At 45.4% G+C, this 13,632-nt stretch overlaps 1 protein-coding gene across 6 annotated transcripts in view; it reads right to left on the minus strand.

Annotated features, from left to right (window-relative positions):
* Positions 1 to 13,632, minus strand: part of obscnb (obscurin, cytoskeletal calmodulin and titin-interacting RhoGEF b) — a 625,157-nt gene that overhangs the window by 250,287 nt on the left and 361,238 nt on the right. For all 6 annotated transcript variants that reach the window (XM_041184481.1, XM_041184479.1, XM_041184482.1 and 3 more), the window contains 2 exons: positions 9,950 to 10,216; positions 6,571 to 6,837 (listed from right to left, as the gene is read on the minus strand). In XM_041184481.1, the coding sequence (XP_041040415.1) occupies positions 6,571 to 6,837; positions 9,950 to 10,216 (534 nt within the window). The remainder of the gene's footprint in view (positions 1 to 6,570; positions 6,838 to 9,949; positions 10,217 to 13,632) is intronic.

The raw sequence follows: 13,632 nt of genomic DNA on the forward strand, positions 1-13,632 counted from the left end.
TCAAATTGAATGTGCAGAAGTGCTAGGTTTAACGTGCACTAGTAACTGGGCTTTTAACTGAGGTAAACAGCAACAGTCATGGGTGAAGATGGACCTTTATTTGATTGGAAAGATGAAGTAGGAAAGGTCATCTAAAACACATTTGTATAAGCACCTTCCAAGCATCATTAGCATCTATGTCATTGCACCTTCCAGGCAATCCCTCATATCTTCCAGAATGCTGCAGCTGGCCATCAACTTCTTCATCATCCTCCTGGTCTGAAGATGCCTTACGCTTCACTGCATCCTCATTGGCCAGGGCGTTCCCCTCTCTGCAGTATCAGGTTGTGCAAAGCGCAGACCACCAAGATCCAGCAGACCCCTTGCTGGGGCATATTTAAGAGCCTTAGTGGGAGGATCCAGGCACCTGAATCTCAACTTCAGGAGACCTATAGTCTGCTCGATGTGGCTCGGATTGCAGAAAGGAGGCGTTGCATTTCTCTTCTGCTTCCATCTTAGGGTTCTTCACTGGAGTTAGCAGTCATCTCTTTAATGGTTAGCCCTTGTGCCAAGAATCCAACCTCGAAGGTCTGTGAGGGGATGGAAAAGCTGAGCCCGGCAGCACCTGAGTATGTAGGCATCATGGCTGTTTCCAGGGTACCAAGCACACACCTGCAGAATATGTTGGTGATGACTGTGGACCAGCTGGATTTTGAGAGAATGGAAGCCTTTTCTGTTAATGAAGACCACCGGCTAGCCTTTGGGAGCCTTGATGGCCATATGCATTCAGTCTATTAAATCTGTACCTGGGGTAATGCAGCTATGGCCCTGAATCTTATGGCTCTCTCAGACTGACTGTATCAGTGCAATAATGGATGTAGCGGATGATCCTCCTGAAGAAGGCATCGATCACCACTTTGATACAATGATGTGCCTCTGATTGAGAGATGCCATCATGTCTCCAGTGGGCTCCTGTAATGAACCGGAGCTGCAGAAGTTAATGGTCACTGTGACCTTCACTGCTACTGGCATCGGGCACCAATGTGGCTCAGCTCATGTGTCATCATGGCATCTAGATTTATGATGGCCACTCAGAAGAGGCACACTCATCAGCGACACTACTGCTCCAACATCTGAAGGTAGTGTATCATTTATTTGTACACTCAAAATACAGGATACCTTCTACCCTGTGCTGAAGCCTGCTCACGATCCCCTCTGTGACCTTCTGCTGCTCCTTTTTGCGGAAGGACATGAGTTTGCTGCTGTCTGGATTCTCGCTGCAGGACTCACCTGAGTGGACAATGTCCATGGCAGGTGGGCACGCCCGGTCTCAAGGACCATTCTCCCAAACAGCGGCTGGGAATTTTACGGCGAGTAACTCACCTCCTGACCCCCCGCAAAGCCTGTTAACCATCTACAAGGCACAAGACAGGAATGTGCTGGAATACTCTCCACTTTACTGGATGAGTGCAGTACCAACAACACTCAAGAAGCTCGACCAATCAGGGCAAAGCAGCCAATTTGATCAGCAACTCATCCACCAGCTTAAAAATTCACTCCAACATTACCTTTGTCCAACTGCCTCAGCCCACCATTCCCAGCCTCCTTAGAATGCACCCATGTGTCAGCTGCTAGATGGCAGTATGGAGGCTCAGCCCCAAAGCCCTGGCACCTGAACTCTCCCTCCTCCCTACAATATGGTACAGCTGCGCTGCTCTGGTCTTCCTTGGCTGTCTCACCTGATGACTGCTGAATTCAGACCTAACCTGCCACCATCTTGCTGACCTGATATACATGGCAGGGCTCTGATATTCCAAAATTGGAACAAGCCCATAAAATCCCAGGACGGAATTGTCCCAGATTTGTGCTAAGAACGGTAGCAGGTGGGAAAAAGGATATTTTACCCTCTGGTCGCAATGGCAGCTTTTCACGCCTCATCATCCCAATCCTGCCTCATGCATTCCTGAGAAGCACGCTGGGTTGCTGGCGGGGCATTCTCCCACTCGCCTGCCACACCGTCACTTCAGGCTTTCAGTAAACAGAGCGCCACATTTAAAGGCCGCCCTGCAAAGAGCTAGCACTTTTCAAGGGACAGGAAGCTGCTGCGAATTGATGGTAGGCAAAGGGAGGAATTTAGCAACGCTTCCCTTGAGCGCCTACTGGATGCAGTGGAGGTCCACCTCGAAGTCCTCTACCCCCCGTTCTGGGCAAAGACCAGCAAACAAGATCACCAATCCATCATGGGAGATGGTGGCAGCAGTGGTCAGCGCCAATGCCCTGAGAAAAGAGGGCAGCCATCCAGTGCAGGAAGAGCATGAATGGTCCCATCCGTTCCGCAAGGATAAGTCACTCTTCTCATCACTCTCAACTCACAAACCCATCATATATCCAGAGGGATTTCACGCCTCAAGGGACAACACCGCTAACTCAAACACACACACCCTCACATTTCCATCAGGCTCATATCCTCTCAAGCTCGCGTCCTCATTCTGCCAATTGCTTCGCTCACCACATAAGCATTCCAGGCAGTACCAAGCGTTCGTTCACACTCTCTCCTTCTCTTTTCATGCAGGGGAAGTTGTCTCAAAGCAGCAGTGAGAGGCCCCAGGCTGGGGGTGCAGTGGCCCGCATTAGGTCCCTCAATCACTTTGAGGAGAGCGCCATTGCTATATGTGCATTGATCATTTAAGATGGCAGGACAGGTGGACAGAGCAATTAATAAAGCATATAGTACCCTGGGCTTTATTAATCGGGGCATAGAGTACAAGAGCAATGAGGTTATGCTGAATTAATATAAGACACTCATTAGACCTCAGCTATGCTCATTTGGAGGATCCTGCACCACAACATGCCTCTCTCAACACAACTATGAGTGTTCTCTCTCCTGCTTTTGACTCTGCTGCCATGCACTAATTATCTCTATTCTGGTTCACAGGGAGCTGTGCCAAGCAACCGAACCCTCAGCCAGCCAGTCCCTCAGCTCCATCCAGGTCCTCCCTCCAGCCAAGAAGACACCTCCTCCATTGAAGAGCTTGAAATAAGCAGCCGGGAAGACCCATCACAGCGTTTACCCGCACTCTCCATCAGCGGAGCGGCTTGGGTTCACAATCTGGTGGCCATCACATGGACACGTGTCCGCAGCAGGAGGAGGCAGGTTCAGCCGAGCTCCCCGGCACTCAGAGGACTGCTGGCGAAGAGGCATCTGTGAGCTCCGAGTCACATGACAAGTTTCTGGATTCAGCTTTCCAACTTATCGTGCAGAGTCAGCAGAAGGCAGGGTAACATCACGCAGGGCTGTCGGAAGCCCTCAACAGAGTGGCACTGGGATCAGAGGAGTGTGATTACCTGCTATCTAATAAAGTGGTGCCCACATGTGCGCATATAGATGTTTCCATGGGAAGGATGGTGGACGCCATAGAGATCTTGGTCCAGCAAAACGCAGAGATGCGCGCAGACCTGCACTCCATCACGGCAAGCATGGGTGAGTTCCTGCAGTGGCAATGCGAGAGGGAAATTGGACACCTTGACATCTGTCCAGCTGCTCTTTCCCTTCAAGGAGTCAGGCCGGGACCTTCGGGCACCCAAAGGGTGGAACAGCAGCAGCTAGACACCCTGGGTCATCCACTCAGGAATCTTGGAGGCTGTCCCCTCTCTCTGAGTCCCCTTTGCCTGTGACCCCCTCAACCTTGTCCTCTGTCACCACAGAGGGACAGCTGGCCCACAGGAGGACTGCCAAAGCAAGCTGGGGCCCCAAAGGGCTCTGCTGTCCAGAGGACCCACACCAAAGTCATTGGAGGCAACAGGGCCAACCATTACATGAGCTATCTCCGCCCCTGCTGTGGATATCAGGGCAGCACCTGGAAGAAATGATAGGCCTAAAAAGTTAAGTAATTATGATCATAAATGGTTGCATGGGTGAACACATGTTGTCACTTTATAATCTGAAAATATATTCACTTTCAGTGAGTAATGTGTAATGGTGTCATTTAGCTTCATATACAGGCTTCATGAGTCCATCCCTCCCCAATCCCACCCCCCACCCCTCAAACCCCACTAGCAGTTCAGCTGCACGTAGCCGGACCAGTGATTCTGGAAGGAGAAGTGTGTGTGGTGGGGCCTTTCGGGGCCTCGTGCAAGCATTCTCCCACGCACGCGGATCCTTCTTCCATCACATACATCTCAATGTCCTAAGCATTTTCAATGCTGCCTGCTGGGGTTCTCTTTCAGTTGTTCATCTGAGCTGACCTGAATCTCCCCACCCACTCATTGATTGCACTCCCATGCAACACCTGTTCCCGCCCTACAAGGGGCCTCCTTTCACTTTCAATTTTACAAAATGGTACTGGTGAAGTTTGTCTTTAGCTCCTCCATCATTTCCCCTCCCCCAACCCCAAGTCACCCAAGTCCTTCCCCCCATCACTGTTGACATCCCTCCTGGCATCACCTTCCACCTCCCCACCGTCACCACCAGCCAGAGCCCTTTTCTTTCTGGGATGTCCAGGTGAACGTGCATGTTCCCTACCTACTCAAGAATCCCACCCCATCCACATTGACCTCCCCAACCTTCTCCTTCCCATCCCCATGGTCTGCCTCTGAGTTCCCACCAACCCCCTCGCTATCCCTTCTACTGTTACCTTTGGACCCTCACCATCCCAGCTCACTCTGCCCTCTCTCATTCTCCCCATTTCCCCCTACCATGCCCACCTTCATTTCACTCCCAAGGAGGCAATCATTGACTTCACGGACCCCTCCCTTGCAAGTTCACTAAGACACCCCACACCCTTACACCTTCCTCCCCCTGGGCTCCTGCCCCACTGTGAACTCCTTCCTCTCCTCGATCTCCTTCCTCCCACTAGACCCCTTCCCCCCCATCAAACTCCTTTCCCCTCTAAACTCCTTTCTCCAGCTGAAGTCCTTACCCCTTCCAAACTCCTTCCCTTGCACCTTCCTTTCCCCTTGCCGCATTTTCCCCCGTTACAACCTCCTCCCCCCTGTAATCCCTCACCCCAACAATCTCAACCCCCGACACCATCGTTTCCCTACCTCCCAACCTCACCCACCCCCTGACATCACTGTTCCCTCCTCCCAACTGCACCCACCCCAACACCATTGTTTCCACCTCAGTACACCTTCCTTTCCCAGTCAAACTTAGACTTTCCTCTCCCACCCTCCCACCATAAACCTTCCTCTCCCACTCACAGCTGGACCTTCCTCTCCACCCCCTCGACAATCATTAGTCGCAGACCATGGCCAGGATACTGATGTCCTGAAGCAGATCTTCCACCTTCCATGAGCTGCATCACAGCAGAGCCACATCCATCTGAATCCATCGAGCATCCAGGGTCTAGCTGCAGCAGGACTCCAACATCTTCTGCTCCTTGGATGTCCGTGATGTGAGCATGGACCTGACACTGCACTTCACACTTGTCAAGGCATGTTTTCCCGCCAACGTGGACAGTAAATGTGACATGGGGGGGATAATTCCTGCGAGCAGGGCTTGTAATAATATGCAGATATATTAAGCTGAAGTTCCCGACGTGCGGCAGTGGGAAACGCGGCCTGCCATTCACGGGCATAGCGGATGATTGAAAACTGGTTTCACAATGGCGTGAAACCGATTTTTGGCCTTCCGCCATATTGTCTGCTCATGCCCACCATGACTGAGGATGGAAAATTCCACCCCCAGTCAATCCTAGATTTATTTGGCACTTCAAGTACCTCATTTTCAAATCCACCCAGCGTTTTGACTCAACAAGCCATCCACACCTCGTAAAGTTGGTATCTGGGGTGATCATGTCAGAACTGAATTTACGTCCCTCCCCTCCCCATTTCACTTTCGAGGCTGTTTGCAAAGGTGCTGGGAAATCCAAGGCTATATTTTCCAAAGGCCTTGTGCTAAAGTTTCAGTGGTTCATCTACCTTGTTGTCTGCTAAGAATAAACATACTATACTGTGCTGAAGGCTTGTGCTTGTGAAGCTTCCCATTACTGGGATGAGCTGGGGGAGTTGAGCAAAAACTGTACTTCAGAATCGCATGGGCTGCATGATTTGAGAGGCGAAGGTTGCCCACTGTGCAATGCTAAAAAGTTTTTGTTCCCATTTAGCTGCCAGCTTTACTTACCTTTCATCAATATGCAACTCTTATAATGCTCATCCTACTGGTGCTAAAAGCGGCAAAATTGTATGTTCAATTGCTGCCTGACATACAGCTCAGCACAAAAGTCAGCCAACTTTCCATCTTCCGACAGCCCAGAAAGCTGCTGCAAAGGGGCCAATTGACACCCATAGCTGACAGTGACATTCAAATGAGGCCAAAAGCCATAATTGTTCAGGAAGACAGAGACTTTGGGCAGCCACAGCACCCACTCTCTTGCCTATTTAGGAGGAAAATTAATTGCACCTGTCCAGACTCCCCACCAAGTATAAATTATTGCCAAAACATGCAGTAAAATTCAGAATTCTGAAAGCAACACATGCAATTTAACCTTTACAGACAATAATGATGACTGATGTGACATCTAGCTCAATAAGACATCCGAAAATATAAAAATTTAGAAAGGTTTAATCACTGAGTAATGATTATTGACCTACCCTTCACTCTTAATGATGCAGTTGTCTTTTGATCCCCTGAATCACATGTATATTTTCCAGCATCTTCGACTTTTAGGCTATGAATGACCAACTCAACACAGGAACCCGTCTGCTTCATTTCATGCTTCTCACTTGGATGAAGCACCACAGATCCTTTCCTCCATTCCACTGGGGCATCTGGTTTTGAAATCTCACAGTGCAGAATAGCAGTACTGTCTTCTTCAGCTTCCTTATTCTGAAGCTCTTGTTTGAAAAGCACAGGAAGGGCTAAGAGAGACAGTAATTTAGTTCATGACGAACTAGAGTACTTCAATTAAGATTCAAAGCTAATTTTTGAATATCAACACCATTTCAAACAAGCTCACTAAAACAACAATGTTTGAGGGAGCTATTCAATTTCAGGGTTCTTCTACTACTCCTCAATAGCCTGAACTCATTCTCATGTTGAGTTTAGAACTGCTGGATTAGATTGTTGCATGCTCTGAACTGAAGGGTACTTTGTTATTTGTTGATAATTTCTGCCATCCTGAAATGAAGAATACCATAGTTTTCTCTAACAGGTTATGTATGTCACAAAATAACTGTGTCTAAGACAATCTTAATTTAGCCCATTTAGTGCATTAGTACTTGATAGGGACGGAATCGGATGTCACAACCATTTCCAGTTGTGACCCTGATGACTAGGGTAGCAGACTCTTTAAAAGAGCCAACCAATTAAGGGCTCACCTCTTGACTTCCCAACCAATTAGAGAGGGCAAGCAAGATGGCACAGCCATTTTGTCAAAGGGAAGATTTCTAATTAAACATAGAATATATGAACAGGAGTAGGTCATTTGGCCTTTCGAGCCTGTTCCACTATTCAAAATGATCCTGGCGAGATCACACAACAGAGTTGTGGGAGGCAGGGGGTCTGGGTCTTCAGTGTCAGGCGCCTTGTTAGTCACTGGCAATGCACGCTTACTTGGTCCACTGGGAAAGCAGGTGTCAGCAGCAACCTGTAGTGACAGTCTGAGCCTATGAGGAACAGGTGCTTACACACATTGGGATAATTGATCCTCTATATGCAGATGGACTATTGGGACTCAACTCCCTTAACTTGCATCTCAGTGGCCATCACTTCTGGGCTATGGAGGGGCATGTGATTGCAGAGAGGGCAGCTGATGCTCCCTCAGTAGAGGGGGACACTAGAGCTGCACAACCTTTTTCCTTGCTGCTCTGAAGGCTGGTAGGTGGAAAATACAGATAAGGGTGGGTGAAGTGCTGGTAAGGTGAAATGCCTTTCAGGAAGTTATCAATTACCTGTCAAGCACTCTCTGACAGAAGGAGTGCTTTGTAAGGTTACTTCAGCCTGGCCATTTCTTCACCTCTTCACTACCACTGATTAAAACCTTCACAGCTTGTCAGTTTCATTGAGGCAGTCCCTTCTGCTGTGGACTCGCCTTTTCCTAACTGCTGGGTTGGAGACATAGCGTGACACAGCTACCCTGTTGGGAATGAGGGATTTCACTGGAAAAGTGCCTCGTAATTACTTCCGAAACGATTTCAATTGTCTTCCCGCTTTTGCCATGGGGGCCCCCCGACTTCTCCACCCTCTGATGGGAAAGACAGAATGAGGCGGGAACACTTTGTCATAATGGTCCAATTGCATTTTTTCCCAATTTTATGGGCCTCTTCACCTCTAAAATTCTTGGATATATAATTCAAAACTTCTGTGCATAACTTTGCAAAAAGTTCAATTCAGCATAAAATACATTTTTCCAATTTACATATGAATACAGTTCCAACTAATGTCACACTAATGGGTAAGAAAATATGCAGGAATTTCAATTTCCCCTAAAGTGCTGAGTTGCATGACATTTAAAGAGTGAGAGGTAGATTAAATGAGAAGTTGGGAATTTGGGGCAGAGATGGAAAGGGGTGCTCCCTTTTCTACTTTGTTTCAGACTCCACCGGTTCGTAAGTTTCCTTCCTTGTCTCCAAGCTAGATGTGTGAAACTTTCTATTATTTTATCTGCGTAAATTATTTACTATTTGACTAATTAAATAAATAAGGCTGGTGGTGTGCCATGACAACAGCTTATGGGAATCTGTAGGATATGCTGCAATCCCAGCAACCGTATCTGTAGAACATCTGTAACTTAGTCAAATTCGGTTCTGAGTTGCTGAGCTGGAATCTGAGTTGCAGACATTGCAGGGCATCAGGGAGTGGGAAAGTTACCTGGACACGGTGTTCCAGGTTAGGCAGAACTTTAGAGTTGGTCAATGGTGGGGACAGGAGGATGTGACTGCGAGTCAGGTAGGTAAGGGGAACAAGCATGTAGTGATGGAGCAGCTTCAGCCCCTGACTTTGTCCAACTAGTTACAAGGTGCTTGCTACCTGTGTGGATAAGCTGACTGACCATGGGGAAGGATGCCATTCACGTGGGGGAAGCAAAGAGGAACGTAGTAGTGATAGCAGACGGGTTAATCAGGGGGATAGATACTGTTCTGTGCAGTCGAGAGGGTGAGTCCAGATGGCTGTGTTGTCTGCCCGGTGCCAGGGTTCAGGATATCTGCTCAGGAATGAAGAGGAACCTCTAGTGGTAGGGGGAGGGTCTAGTGGGCATGATCCACGTAGGTACTAATGACATAGATAGGACAAGGAAAGGAGTTCTGCAAGAGAGTATGAGGAGCTAGGCACTAAATAAAAACCAAAACCTCAAACGTAAGAATCTCTGGATTATTATCTAAGCCATTTGCGAGTTGGCATAGGGTAAATAAAATTAGAAAGATGACTTTGTGGCTCAAAGACCGGTGTGGGAGAAGTGGGTTCCAGTTTGTGGGCACTGGAACCAGTACTGGGAAAAGTGAGCATTGTACCGTTGGAGCAGTCTACACTTGAAACATGCTGGGGCCAGTGTTCTAGCGAGCCGTGTAATTAGTTAAGTAAAGAGGGTTTTAAACTGAATAGTGGGGGCAAGAGAAGAAACTTGGGAAGATGTGATAAATCAGAGTAGAGATAAGGCAAGGCAGAAATGTATTTATACGGGAAAGGATAAACAGACCATGACAGGAAGGGACAGCGATTATAAAACTGAGAGTAAATCAGCAGATAAGGGTAGAGATTACAAAAATAATAAAGGGACAAAACTAAAGGCTCTGTATCTGAATGCACGAAGCAGTCAAAACAAAACAATTGAACTGATAGCGCAAATAGAAATAGTTAAGTATAATCTGATAGCCATTACAGAGTCATGGCTGCAGAATGACATAGAATGGCACAAAAAGATAAAATGTGAACAAAGAATCCATAATGCCGCCTATTATGGAGAAAGGGGTGGATGAAATTTTATGGGATGGAAAAGAAACTATTAATTAACAGTAATGTTTATTGGCCTACCTTTTACTTTTAGGAAGGCCATTGTCTGCTGATCCTCTGAATCGCATGTATACTTTCCAGCATCTTCGGCTTTTAGGTTATGAATAAGTAATTCAACACAGGAGCCTTTCTGCTTCATTTCATGTTTGTCGCTGGGATGAAGCACCACAGATCCTTTCCTCCATTCCACTGGGGCACCTGGTTTTGAAATCTCACAGTTGAGAATGGCAGTACTATCTTCTTCAATTTCTTTGCTCTGAAGCTCTTGTTTGAAAAGCACAGGAAGGGCTAAGGAAGACAGTAATTGAATTGTCATGAAGCTATTAATATATATAATATTTTGGAAAATATTTTTATTTTAAAATAAAGGTTTAGTCTACGGGTATGTCTTAATTTGATTAAAACCAGCTAGTCTTTGATATGATAGCTTTGATATATATTAGTTTTGATATATGACAGATGGCATGTATTTGCACTTTTTGAATACAGCATTCAAAAAGTGGGGTGAAAATTGACACATTTCTAACAGCTACCAAGCAATATGTTTATACTACTAATGGGGGAAAAGTTTTGGCTCGGCGAGCATAGATGAGGCCTGCTTGCCGAGGCGCAAAATGACGCAGGATGACATTGGGCATGCGTCCTGACGTCACTACGCGTCATTTAGATTTTCAGTTTGATGGACGCGCAGCCGAGTCAGCTGCGCTCCCGCCAAACTGTCAAAGGCCTGTTAAGGCCATTAATTAACTAATTGGCCCAATGAAAAAGCTGCCCATCCAACCTTAAGGTTAGTGGGCAGACGAAGAGTCCAGGCGGCCTTTGCATTTTTCATGGAACTGTATCCATAGGTGGGATGAGGTTTCATGAACGTTTTTGAAATCTTGGAAAAATTGTTGATAAAATTAATATACATGTCCCAGTTCATGTGACAGGTTCACATGAGGGGACATGGTCTAAAGATTTTTTTCTCCTTTCTTAAACTTTAGAAACTTTAGAGGTGCCTCAGGGAGATTTCTGCGCTCTTTCGCAAACTTGCCGACTCAGGCCTGCCCACGTAAAATGGCAGCGCGGACACTATCGGGGGCGCACATCCCCGCACAACTCCAAGGAGGAGAAAATTCTCCCCATAAATTTGATATTATGAAAGGGGTTTCATTATTAAAAGGTGAAGTTTAAAGAGATTGTTGATACAATGAGAATTAATATTCAATGGGGCTGGTCGGTATAACTTTAGTAGTTTTCGGGTGTGCAGGCAGAGGTAATGTAAGATCAAAAGGCAGCTGCAAGCCCCCAACTGGCTCCACAATGAAAAGAACCTCATTTTGAATTCATAAGGAGAAAATGCTTTGTCTGGTGTTTGGTTAAGTCTATGGGTTACTGTTGCCCTTAATGGAGATTAGTTTGGGAAATTGATAAAAGTTATGATAGTGATAATTTGTAGCCATGTGTACATATATTTTACCCTGTGTAAATTAATAAAATGTTTCATTTAGTTTACTGTAAAACCTCGAGAACTAGCGGTCCGATTCCTGAGTTTAGAATCACATCTCAAGCATAACACTTAAAATTATTGGTTATGACAGTTGTTTAAATTTTCCCTCTGGGTTTTTTTTTGCAAATAACTCCGCTTTACCAACTGCATCAGTCATGACAGTTGGGGGCTCATCTGGGATAAATTATATTTCTAATTCCTCGATTGTTTAGGAATTGGTGAATCTTAAGCTTGTGAGTACGAGAAGCGCTTTGAACTCAGGAGTTGGTGAGGTATTTTAGAAATGGTGAGACTGCGAGATGGCTTTGGCAATTGCTAAGATTTGTCTGAGCGTAGAAGAAATAACTCTGAGTGGGTTGGAGAAAGTAACCAAAAGTAAGTTAACAAAGCTGGCAGCTAAGTTAAAATTGGGGTTACCTGCAGAGCTAGGAAATTTAATATAGTTAAAAGTATAGCACCTCATCTATAGTTGGAAGTTAAACTTGATACTAGTGAATCACAGCTGAAGATAGTGAGACTTCAGTTGCAAATGAAAAATCTTGAATTAGAAGCAAAGGACAGAGAAATGGCTTTTAAAAGGGAATTAAAAATTGCAAAGATGGAGAAGGAGAAAAGAGAAAGAGGGAGAGAAAGAGAATTCCAACTGAAAATGTTCGCAGTTAGAAAAGAGACTTTAGTAGGTGAGGAAGGATTTGTCTCCAGAGTAGAACCCAGTGGGGATATGTTTAAATTTGTACAAGCTCTTCCAGAGTTTGAAGAAACAGATATTGAAGCATTCCTCATTCCTTTTGAGAAGCTATCTAAACAGATGAAATGGTCAGAGGAAAACTGGACATCATTATTACAGTCTAAGTTATTAGGTAGGGGGCTTGAGGTACATGCTTTGCTTTCAGAAGAAATGTCGGTGAATTATGGTGTGGTGAAAAAAGCTATTTTGAATGCATATGAGTTGTTTCCTGAAACATACAGGCAGAAATATAGGAATATGAGAAAACAGCCTGGGCAAATTTATATTGAGTTTGAAAGAGTAAAACAAGGTACTTTTGACCAGTGGATACGGGTGTTAAAAAATGCAGCTCTTAGGGAAGTCATTCTTTTGGAAGAATTTAAAGATTCAATCCTTTCAGTAGTGAGAACTCATGTAGAGGAACAGAGGGTTGATTCTGTAAGACAAGCAGCAGAGATAGCTGATGATTACAAGTTAATTCATCGAGCTAAACCTTTTTTCCATCACCCTTTCAAATTGGAAAAGGATAAAAAGTGGGAAGGTGAAAGGAAGGCAAGTAATCAGAGAAGAGAAGGAGTAGCTGGAAGTTCCCAGGAAGTTTTTTTTTCAGAACAATAAAGGAAGGTGCTGAAGGTAGAAGTGAGATTTGAAAATTGAGGTGTTTTCATTCTAATAAAGTGGGGCACATGAAGTCAATGTGTTGGAGGTTGCAGGAAAAATCTGTAGGAATTATTGGGGTATAGAAAAGCTCTGGAAGTAAAAGTACTGTGGGTTCTGAGGTTCAGGCACAGGAGAAACCAGTGGTTTGTGTACAGGTGAAACTGGGATAGTGATATTTGTTGTTCAGAAGGAGTGTTGCAGGAGAAGGTAATAATAAGTGGGGTTCATGGAGATGCTAAATCTCTTCTGTTGTGGAAGGTAAATTTAAAGAGCAAATGGAAGAATGGTTTGCTTATAGTTGGAGTGGTGGGAAAATTGCCCATTGCAGTTGTTCAATTTATTCTGGGTAATGATACAGCTGGTTTGCAAATGTGGGTGATGCCTGTGGTAGTTGAGCAGCCTGTAGAAGTGTTTTCAACAGAAGTTACAGAAGGAACATCCTGGATTGTTTCCTGATTGTGTTATAACAAGATCAAAGGCCCATCCAGAAGAACAAAATAAACGAGATAAGCAGGCGGTTCAAAGGCAAGAAGGTGTCGAGATCCAATTAGCTGGCACTGTATTCGATAACATTGCTCTGGAGGAAGGAATGCAGGACAGTTCAGTTGAAGTGCTTAACTCAAAAAGGTTAGTGGAGTTACAGAAAAATAGTTTGAAATTAAAACAGTTATATCAGAAAGCTTATTCAGAAACCAAAACAAAATGTATTTCAGTATGTTATTATTTTCGAGGGAATATATTATTGAGAAAGTGGCGGTAGGATTACATCTCAGCAAAATAAAATTGAAGGGAGGTGCATCAGATTGTTATCCCATTAGCATGTAG

Source organism: Carcharodon carcharias, chromosome 3 (genome assembly GCF_017639515.1).
Source record: "Carcharodon carcharias isolate sCarCar2 chromosome 3, sCarCar2.pri, whole genome shotgun sequence".
Classification (NCBI taxonomy): Eukaryota; Metazoa; Chordata; class Chondrichthyes; order Lamniformes; family Lamnidae; genus Carcharodon; species Carcharodon carcharias.